Source organism: Mchenga conophoros, unplaced genomic scaffold, assembly GCF_057382185.1.
Source record: "Mchenga conophoros isolate Kocher_MC1m ecotype Shallow Benthic unplaced genomic scaffold, M_conophoros_male_GT1.1 unmapped_scaffold_9, whole genome shotgun sequence".
Lineage (NCBI taxonomy): Eukaryota > Metazoa > Chordata > Actinopteri > Cichliformes > Cichlidae > Mchenga > Mchenga conophoros.
This window is the reverse complement of record NW_028182336.1, coordinates 298,974-310,065: the sequence shown is the minus strand read 5'-3', so window position 1 is coordinate 310,065 and position 11,092 is coordinate 298,974. Positions and strand designations below refer to the sequence as shown.

The following is an 11,092-nucleotide window of genomic DNA, read 5'->3' as shown; positions in this document are numbered from 1 at the left end:
GAGAGAGAGACACACACACACACACACACACACACACACACACACACACAACACACACAACCACAGGCTCAGAGATGAGGGAAAAACAACAGAAATCAGGATAGATTTTAATGTCAGGAGATGCCCTGTGATGCTGGGGCCATTGTGTAAGATTGGAATGTGTACCAGTGGCTGGTGGGTGGTCCTTGAAGGTCCCGGGAGGAGGCGGCGAGGAGGCAGCGGGTGGCTGGGCTTGAGCTGTGGATCAGGGACGTCATTATTCTGCCTGGTGCTCGCGTGTGCCCTGTGCAGCTTGGATGTCTGCCGCTGACGCTCTGTGGTTCCTGTTCTGCTGATCTCCTGGTCCACACACGGCTTCAGGGTGTACTGTACAAGGGGAGAAGAAATGCATCATTGGTTACCAAAATAAAACAGTGTCTTTCTGCCTGTGTCATTCTGTTTGGTTTCTTTGAGCGTTTGTTTCTTAAATACACAGCAAGTGTCACTCTCTCTCTCTCTCTGTCACACACACACACACACACACACACACACACACACACACACACACACAGACACTGTGAGGTCTGCAGTTCAAAATTTGAATCTCAGAGCTTGGTGTTTTTGTCTCCCTCCAGTGGACAAATGCAGGTATGATGAGGGTTGGTTAGGTTAGGGGGTAATAGCCAGAGCTTGACAGGAATAAAATGGAATAACTGGGAAAGTAAGTGTCGTAGAGGGATGAAAGTGGTGTCTACGGGGGGTTTCGGGGTGCTCCGGACACCCTGGTGAAGACCCCATGTCGATAGCACCAACGGTTCTGGACTTGGTGTAAATGGGTCCAAATTTTGACGGAATAAAAAGGTCAAAGTGGCAGATAGGAGTGTCCGATCGGGCCGATTCCACCACCACTGTACTCAGCAGGCCCTGCCGGGTCGTTAGACACGCAGCATGGCCAGTGGATCGGTGACATAACATGTAGCAGTTTCCCTTCACAGAAGCGTCTGCAGCAGGTGGGTGGAGGAGGAGGCAGCAGAACCAGGCCTTTGGAGCACTGTGTCATCTCCTGGTCCTGATGCTTTGAATCTCCCTCTCTGTCTGTCTGTCTGTCTGTCTGTCACACACACACACACACACACACACAGAAGCTGGTCAAGTGCTGTGCAACTGGGATTGCACCTGTCGTCCACAGGAGGGCGCCTAGCGGGAAGTCCAGTACATTCCATATTAAAGTTGTTGCAAGTGCATTTTTTGTGTAAAAGACAGACACACACACACACACACACACACACACACACACAGTAAGGTCTGAAGTGCAAAATTTGAATTACATTCCTTTGTATCTCTCCCTCTCTCTCTCTCTCTCTCTCTCTCTCTCTCTCTGTCTCTCTCTCTCTCTCTCTGTCAACACACACACACACACACACACTCACACACACCAAAGCACACAGACAGAAGCTGGTCACAACTGCTGTGCAACTGGGATTGAACCAGGGGGGCTCCCTCTGCTGGCTCAATGCGTACAAAGTGTCAGAAGCTGTTAGATATCTGCTTTTGACAATCAATTGCACCTGTCATCCACAGGAGGGCGCCTAGCTGGGAAGTCCAGTAACTTCCATATTAAAGTTGTTGCAAGTGCATTTTTTGTGTAAAAGACAGACACACACACACACACACACACACACACACACACACACTGTAAAGGTCTGAAGTGCAAAATTTGAATTACATTCCTTTGTATCTCTCCCTCTCTCTCTCTCTCTCTCTGTCTCTCTCTCTCTCTCTCTCTCTCTCTGTCAACACACACACACACACACACACACACACACACACACACACACACACTGTAAGGTCTGAAGTGCAAAATTTGAATTACATTCCTTTGTATCTCTCCCTCTCTCTCTCTTCTCTCTCTCTGTCTCTCTCTCTCTCTCTCTGTCAACACACACACACACACACACACACGCACACACACACGCTCAATGGAGTATAAAATAAAGACCGGGGCAGTTCTCTCACTGGAGTCTCTTAGAGTGGAGCTGCCCTTGCTAGCAAGAAGTTCTGTGTGTTTCTCTTCTCTGAGTCTTTACTGAAGAAGTGTTTTATAACATTTTCCTTAACAACTGACATGTGTTTTTTGTGTAAAAGAGAGAGAGACACACACACACACACACACACACACACACACACACTCACACTCAGCGTCAGAGATGAGGGAAAAACAACAGAAATCAGGATAGATTTTAATGTCAGGAGATGCCCTGTGATGCTGGGGCCCATTGTGTAAGATTGGAATGTGTACCAGTGGCTGGTGGGTGGTCCTTGAAGGTCCCAGGAGGAGGCGGCGAGGAGGCAGCGGGTGGCTGGGCTTCGGCCTTGGCCCAGGAACGCTATTTATTCTGCGTGGTGCCGCGTGTGCCCTGTGCAGCTTCGATGTGTGCGGCTGACGCTCTAGTGGTTCCTGTTCCTGTCATAAAAGGCCCTGTACAAGGGGATAAGAAATGCATCATTGGTTACCAAAATAAACAGGTCTTTCTGCCTGTGTCATTCTGTTTGGTTTCTTTGAGCGTTTGTTTCTTAAATACACAGCAAGTGTCACTCTCTCTCTCTCTCTCTCTGTCACACACACACACACACCACACACACCCAAAGCACACACACCAAAGCGCGCACACACACACACACACACACACACACACACACACCAAAGCGCCACACACACACACACACACACACACACACACAGACACAGACACTGTGAGGTTTGCAGTGCAAAATTTGAATTTTAGTGCATGGTGATTTGTCTCCCTCCAGTGGCCCACGGCAGGTATGATGAGGCTTAAATGATAGGGTTAGGTTATGGGGAAAAAGCCAGGAGAGGATGGGACAAAAGTGGAATAACTGAAAAAGTAAGAGGTGTAGAGGGCTGATGTTGGTGTCTAGGTGGGGGTTTGGTGGGTGCCGGACGCTGTGGCGAAGAGGCCACGCCGATGGCTTCTTCGGTTCTGGAGATATGGCGAATCGGACCAAAAAGGATGGGACAAAACGGTCCCAGTCGGAGAAAGAAGGTGCAGAGGGCCTGGGTCCACCACCACTGTACTCAGCAGGCCCTGCCGGGTCGTTCGACACGCAGCATGGCAGGGATCGGTGACATAACATGTAGCAGTTTCCCTTCACAGAAGCGTCTGCAGCAGGTGGGTGGAGGAGGAGGCAGCAGAACCAGGCCTTTGAGCACTGTGTCATCTCCTGGTCCTGATGCTTTGAATCTCCCTCTCTGTCTGTCTGTCTGTCTGTCTGTCTGTCACACACCACACACACACACACACACACACACACACACAGAAGCTGGTCAAGTGCTGTGCAACTGGGATTGCACCTGTCGTCCAGGAGGGCGCCTAGCTGGGAAGTCAGTACATTCCATATTAAAGTTGTTGCAAGTGCATTTTTTGTGTAAAAGACACACACACACACACACACACACACACACACACACACACACACACACACACACACACACAGTAAGGTCTGAAGTGCAAAATTTGAATTACATTCCTTTGTATCTCTCCCTCTCTCTCTCTCTCTCTCTCTCTCTCTCTCTGTCTCTCTCTCTCTCTCTCTCTGTCAACACACACACACACACACACACTCACACACACCAAAGCACACAGACAGAAGCTGGTCACAACTGCTGTGCAACTGGGATTGAACCAGGGGGCTCCCTCTGCTGGCTCAATGCGGTACAAAGTGTCAGAAGCTGTTAGATATCTGCTTTTGACAATCAATTTGCACCTGTCATCCACAGGAGGGCGCCTAGCTGGGAAGTCCAGTACATTCCATATTAAAGTTGTTGCAAGTGCATTTTTTGTGTAAAAGACAGACACACACACACACACACACACACACACACACACACTGTAAGGTCTGAAGTGCAAAATTTGAATTACATTCCTTTGTATCTCTCCTCTCTCTCTCTCTCTCTCTCTCTCTCTGTCTCTCTCTCTCTCTCTCTGTCAACACACACACACACACACACACACACACACACACACACTCAATGGAGTATAAAATAAAGACCGGGGCAGTTCTCTCACTGGAGTCTCTTAGAGTGGAGGCTGCCCTTGCTAGCAAGAAGTTCTGTGTGTTTCTCTTCTCTGAGTCTTTACTGAAGAAGTGTTTTATAACATTTTCCTTAACAACTGACATGTGTTTTTTGTGTAAAAGAGAGAGAGAGACACACACACACACACACACACACACACACACACACACACACACAACACACTCACAGGCTCAGAGATGAGGGAAAAACAACAGAAATCAGGATAGATTTTAATGTCAGGAGATGCCCTGTGATGCTGGGGCCATTGTGTAAGATTGGAATGTGTACCAGTGGCTGGTGGGTGGTCCTTGAAGGTCCCGGGAGGAGGCGGCGAGGAGGCAGCGGGTGGCTGGGCTTGAGCTGTGGATCAGGGACGTCATTAATTCTGCCTGGTGCTGCGTGTGCCCTGTGCAGCTTGGATGTCTGCCGCTGACGCTCTGTGGTTCCTGTTCTGCTGATCTCCTGGTCCACACACGGCTTCAGGGTGTACTGTACAAGGGGAGAAGAAATGCATCATTGGTTACCAAAAATAAAACAGTGTCTTTCTGCCTGTGTCATTCTGTTTGGTTTCTTTGAGCGTTTGTTTCTTAAATACACAGCAAGTGTCACTCTCTCTCTCTCTCTGTCACACACACACACACACACACACACACACACACACACACACACACACACAGACACTGTGAGGTCTGCAGTTCAAAATTTGAATCTCAGAGCTTGGTGTTTTTGTCTCCCTCCAGTGGACAAATGCAGGTATGATGAGGGTTGGTTAGGTTAGGGGGTAATAGCCAGAGCTTGACGGAATAAAATGGAATAACTGGGAAAGTAAGTGTCGTAGAGGGATGAAAGTGGTGTCTACGGGGGGGTTTCGGGGTGCTCCGGACACCCTGGTGAAGACCCCATGTCGATAGCACCAACGGTCTGGACTTGGTGTAAATGGGTCAAATTTGACGGAATAAAAAGGTCAAAGTGGCAGATAGGAGTGTCCGATCGGGCCGATTCCACCACCACTGTACTCAGCAGGCCCTGCCGGGTCGTTAGACACGCAGCATGGCAGGGATCGGTGACATAACATGTAGCAGTTTCCCTTCACAGAAGCGTCTGCAGCAGGTGGGTGGAGGAGAGGCAGCAGAACCAGGCCTTTGGAGCACTGTGTCATCTCCTGGTCCTGATGCTTTGAATCTCCCTCTCTGTCTGTCTGTCTGTCTGTCTGTCACACACACACACACACACACACACAGAAGCTGGTCAAGTGCTGTGCAACTGGGATTGCACCTGTCGTCCACAGGAGGGCGCCTAGCTGGGAAGTCCAGTACATTCCATATTAAAGTTGTTGCAAGTGCATTTTTGTGTAAAAGACAGACACACACACACACACACACACACACACACACACAGTAAGGTCTGAAGTGCAAAATTTGAATTACATTCCTTTGTATCTCTCCCTCTCTCTCTCTCTCTCTCTCTCTCTCTCTCTCTGTCTCTCTCTCTCTCTCTCTGTCAACCACACACACACACACACACTCACACACACCAAAGCACACAGACAGAAGCTGGTCACAACTGCTGTGCAACTGGGATTGAACCAGGGGGCTCCCTCTGCTGGCTCAATGCGGTACAAAGTGTCAGAAGCTGTTAGATATCTGCTTTGACAATCAATTGCACCTGTCATCCACAGGAGGGCGCCTAGCTGGGAAGTCCAGTACATTTCCATATTAAAGTTGTTGCAAGTGCATTTTTTGTGTAAAAGACAGACACACACACACACACACACACACACACACACACACTGTAAGGTCTGAAGTGCAAAATTTGAATTACATTCCTTTGTATCTCTCCCTCTCTCTCTCTCTCTCTCTGTCTCTCTCTCTCTCTCTCTCTCTCTCTGTCAACACACACACACACACACACACACACACACACACACACACACACTGTAAGGTCTGAAGTGCAAAATTTGAATTACATTCCTTTGTATCTCTCCCTCTCTCTCTCTCTCTCTCTCTGTCTCTCTCTCTCTCTCTCTGTCAACACACACACACACACACACACACGCACACACACACGCTCAATGGAGTATAAAATAAAGACCGGGGCAGTTCTCTCACTGGAGTCTCTTAGAGTGGAGGCTGCCCTTGCTAGCAAGAAGTTCTGTGTGTTTCTCTTCTCTGAGTCTTTACTGAAGAAGTGTTTTATAACATTTTCCTTAACAACTGACATGTGTTTTTTGTGTAAAAGAGAGAGAGACACACACACACACACACACACACACACACACACACTCACACTCAGCGGCTCAGAGATGAGGGAAAAACAACAGAAATCAGGATAGATTTTAATGTCAGGAGATGCCCTGTGATGCTGGGCCATTGTGTAAGATTGGAATGTGTACCAGTGGCTGGTGGGTGGTCCTTGAAGGTCCCAGGAGGAGGCGGCGAGGAGGCAGCGGGTGGCTGGGCTTCGGCCTTGGCCCAGGAACGTCATTTATTCTGCGTGGTGCCGCGTGTGCCCTGTGCAGCTTCGATGTGTGCGGCTGACGCTCTGTGGTTCCTGTTCCTGTCATAAAAGGCCCTGTACAAGGGGATAAGAAATGCATCATTGGTTACCAAAATAAAACAGTGTCTTTCTGCCTGTGTCATTCTGTTTGGTTTCTTTGAGCGTTTGTTCTTAAATACACAGCAAGTGTCACTCTCTCTCTCTCTCTCTCTGTCACACACACACACACACACACACACCAAAGCACACACACCAAAGCGCGCACACACACACACACACACACACACACCAAAGCGCGCACACACACACACACACACACACACACACACAGACACAGACACTGTGAGGTTTGCAGTGCAAAATTTGAATTTTAGTGCATGGTGATTTGTCTCCCTCCAGTGGCCCACGGCAGGTATGATGAGGCTTAAATGATAGGGTTAGGTTATGGGGAAAAGCCAGGAGAGGATGGGACAAAAGTGGAATAACTGAAAAAGTAAGAGGTGTAGAGGGCTGATGTTGGTGTCTAGGTGGGGGTTTTGGTGGGTGCCGGACGCTGTGGCGAGAGGCCACGCCGATGGCTTCTTCGGTTCTGGAGATATGGCGAATCGGACCAAAAAGGATGGGACAAAACGGTCCCAGTCGGAGAAAGGAAGGTGCAGAGGGCCTGGGTCCACCACACTGTACTCAGCAGGCCCTGCCGGGTCGTTCGACACGCAGCATGGCAGGGATCGGTGACATAACATGTAGCAGTTTCCCTTCACAGAAGCGTCTGCAGCAGGTGGGTGGAGGAGGAGGCAGCAGAACCAGGCCTTTGAGCACTGTGTCATCTCCTGGTCCTGATGCTTTGAATCTCCCTCTCTGTCTGTCTGTCTGTCTGTCTGTCTGTCACACACACACACACACACACACACACACACACACACACACACAGAAGCTGGTCAAGTGCTGTGCAACTGGGATTGCACCTGTCGTCCACAGGAGGGCGCCTAGCTGGGAAGTCCAGTACATTCCATATTAAAGTTGTTGCAAGTGCATTTTTTGTGTAAAAGACAGACACACACACACACACACACACACACACACACACACTGTAAGGTCTGAAGTGCAAAATTTGAATTACATTCCTTTGTATCTCTCCCTCTCTCTCTCTCTCTCTGTCTCTCTCTCTCTCTCTCTGTCAACACACACACACACACACACACACACGCACACACACACGCTCAATGGAGTATAAAATAAAGACCGGGGCAGTTCTCTCACTGGAGTCTCTTAGAGTGGAGGCTGCCCTTGCTAGCAAGAAGTTCTGTGTGTTTCTCTTCTCTGAGTCTTTACTGAAGAAGTGTTTTATAACATTTTCCTTAACAACTGACATGTGTTTTTTGTGTAAAAGAGAGAGAGAGACACACACACACACACACACACACACACACACACACACACTCACTCACAGGCTCAGAGATGAGGGAAAAACAACAGAAATCAGGATAGATTTTAATGTCAGGAGATGCCCTGTGATGCTGGGGCCATTGTGTAGATTGGAATGTGTACCAGTGGCTGGTGGGTGGTCCTTGAAGGTCCCGGGAGGAGGCGGCGAGGAGGCAGCGGGTGGCTGGGCTTGAGCTGTGGATCAGGGACGTCATTAATTCTGCCTGGTGCTGCGTGTGCCCTGTGCAGCTTGGATGTCTGCCGCTGACGCTCTGTGGTTCCTGTTCTGCTGATCTCCTGGTCCACACACGGCTTCAGGGTGTACTGTACAAGGGGAGAAGAAATGCATCATTGGTTACCAAAATAAAACAGTTGTCTTTCTGCCTGTGTCATTCTGTTTGGTTTCTTTGAGCGTTTGTTTCTTAAATCACAGCAAGTGTCACTCTCTCTCTCTCTCTGTCACACACACACACACACACACACACACACACACACACACACACACACACACAGACACTGTGAGGTCTGCAGTTCAAAATTTGAATCTCAGAGCTTGGGTGTTTTTGTCTCCCTCCAGTGGACAAATGCAGGTATGATGAGGGTTGGTTAGGTTAGGGGGTAATAGCCAGAGCTTGACGGAATAAAATGGAATAACTGGGAAAGTAAGTGTCGTAGAGGGATGAAAGTGGTGTCTACGGGGGGTTTCGGGGTGCTCCGGACACCCTGGTGAAGACCCCATGTCGATAGCACCAACGGTTCTGGACTTGGTGTAAATGGGTCCAAATTTGACGGATAAAAAGGTCAAAGTGGCAGATAGGAGTGTCCGATCGGGCCGATTCCACCACCACTGTACTCAGCAGGCCCTGCCGGGTCGTTAGACACGCAGCATGGCAGGGATCGGTGACATAACATGTAGCAGTTTCCCTTCACAGAAGCGTCTGCAGCAGGTGGGTGGAGGAGGAGGCAGCAGAACCAGGCCTTTGGAGCACTGTGTCATCTCCTGGTCCTGATGCTTTGAATCTCCCTCTCTGTCTGTCTGTCTGTCTGTCTGTCTGTCACACACACACACACACACACACACACACACACACACACACACAGAAGCTGGTCAAGTGCTGTGCAACTGGGATTGCACCTGTCGTCCACAGGAGGGCGCCTAGCTGGGAAGTCCAGTACATTCCATATTAAAGTTGTTGCAAGTGCATTTTTTGTGTAAAAGACACACACACACACACACACACACACACACACACACACACACACACACACACACACACACACAGTAAGGTCTGAAGTGCAAAATTTGAATTACATTCCTTTGTATCTCTCCCTCTCTCTCTCTCTCTCTCTCTCTCTCTCTCTGTCTCTCTCTCTCTCTCTCTCTGTCAACACACACACACACACACACACTCACACACACCAAAGCACACAGACAGAAGCTGGTCACAACTGCTGTGCAACTGGGATTGAACCAGGGGGGCTCCCTCTGCTGGCTCAATGCGGTACAAAGTGTCAGAAGCTGTTAGATATCTGCTTTTGACAATCAATTGCACCTGTCATCCACAGGAGGGCGCCTAGCTGGGAAGTCCAGTACATTCCATATTAAAGTTGTTGCAAGTGCATTTTTTGTGTAAAAGACAGACACACACACACACACACACACACACACACACACACACTGTAAGGTCTGAAGTGCAAAATTTGAATTACATTCCTTTGTATCTCTCCCTCTCTCTCTCTCTCTCTCTCTCTCTCTGTCTCTCTCTCTCTCTCTCTCTGTCAACACACACACACACACACACACACACACACACACACACTCAATGGAGTATAAAATAAAGACCGGGGCAGTTCTCTCACTGGAGTCTCTTAGAGTGGAGGCTGCCCTTGCTAGCAAGAAGTTCTGTGTGTTTCTCTTCTCTGAGTCTTTACTGAAGAAGTGTTTTATAACATTTTCCTTAACAACTGACATGTGTTTTTTGTGTAAAAGAGAGAGAGACACACACACACACACACACACACACACACACACACTCACACTCACAGGCTCAGAGATGAGGGAAAAACAACAGAAATCAGGATAGATTTTAATGTCAGGAGATGCCCTGTGATGCTGGGGCCATTGTGTAAGATTGGAATGTGTACCAGTGGCTGGTGGGTGGTCCTTGAAGGTCCCGGGAGGAGGCGGCGAGGAGGCAGCGGGTGGCTGGGCTTGAGCTGTGGATCAGGGACGTCATTAATTCTGCCTGGTGCTGCGTGTGCCCTGTGCAGCTTGGATGTCTGCCGCTGACGCTCTGTGGTTCCTGTTCTGCTGATCTCCTGGTCCACACACGGCTTCAGGGTGTACTGTACAAGGGGAGAAGAAATGCATCATTGGTTACCAAAATAAAACAGTGTCTTTCTGCCTGTGTCATTCTGTTTGGTTTCTTTGAGCGTTTGTTTCTTAAATACACAGCAAGTGTCACTCTCTCTCTCTCTCTGTCACACACACACACACACACACACACACACACACACACACAGACACTGTGAGGTCTGCAGTTCAAAATTTGAATCTCAGAGCTTGGTGTTTTTGTCTCCCTCCAGTGGACAAATGCAGGTATGATGAGGGTTGGTTAGGTTAGGGGGTAATAGCCAGAGCTTGACGGAATAAAATGGAATAACTGGGAAAGTAAGTGTCGTAGAGGGATGAAAGTGGTGTCTACGGGGGGGTTTCGGGGTGCTCCGGACACCCTGGTGAAGACCCCATGTCGATAGCACCAACGGTTCTGGACTTGGTGTAAATGGGTCCAAATTTGACGGAATAAAAAGGTCAAAGTGGCAGATAGGAGTGTCCGATCGGGCCGATTCCACCACCACTGTACTCAGCAGGCCCTGCCGGGTCGTTAGACACGCAGCATGGCAGGGATCGGTGACATAACATGTAGCAGTTTCCCTTCACAGAAGCGTCTGCAGCAGGTGGGTGGAGGAGGAGGCAGCAGAACCAGGCCTTTGGAGCACTGTGTCATCTCCTGGTCCTGATGCTTTGAATCTCCCTCTCTGTCTGTCTGTCTGTCTGTCTGTCACACACACACACACACACACACACAGAAGCTG

General features: G+C 49.2%; 1 protein-coding gene across 1 annotated transcript in view; it reads right to left on the bottom strand.

Moving 5' to 3' along the window:
- Nucleotides 1–282: 282 nt before the first annotated feature.
- Nucleotides 283–11,092, bottom strand: part of LOC146546153 (uncharacterized) — a gene marked incomplete at its 3' end in the record, with an annotated part of 186,635 nt that continues 175,825 nt past the window's right edge. The window contains exons 8-11 of the mRNA XM_085266671.1: nt 10,142–10,342; nt 8,120–8,320; nt 4,364–4,564; nt 283–366 (exon numbers count right to left, since the gene is read on the bottom strand). Coding sequence (XP_085122797.1) covers nt 283–366; nt 4,364–4,564; nt 8,120–8,320; nt 10,142–10,342 — 687 coding nt within the window. The remainder of the gene's footprint in view (nt 367–4,363; nt 4,565–8,119; nt 8,321–10,141; nt 10,343–11,092) is intronic.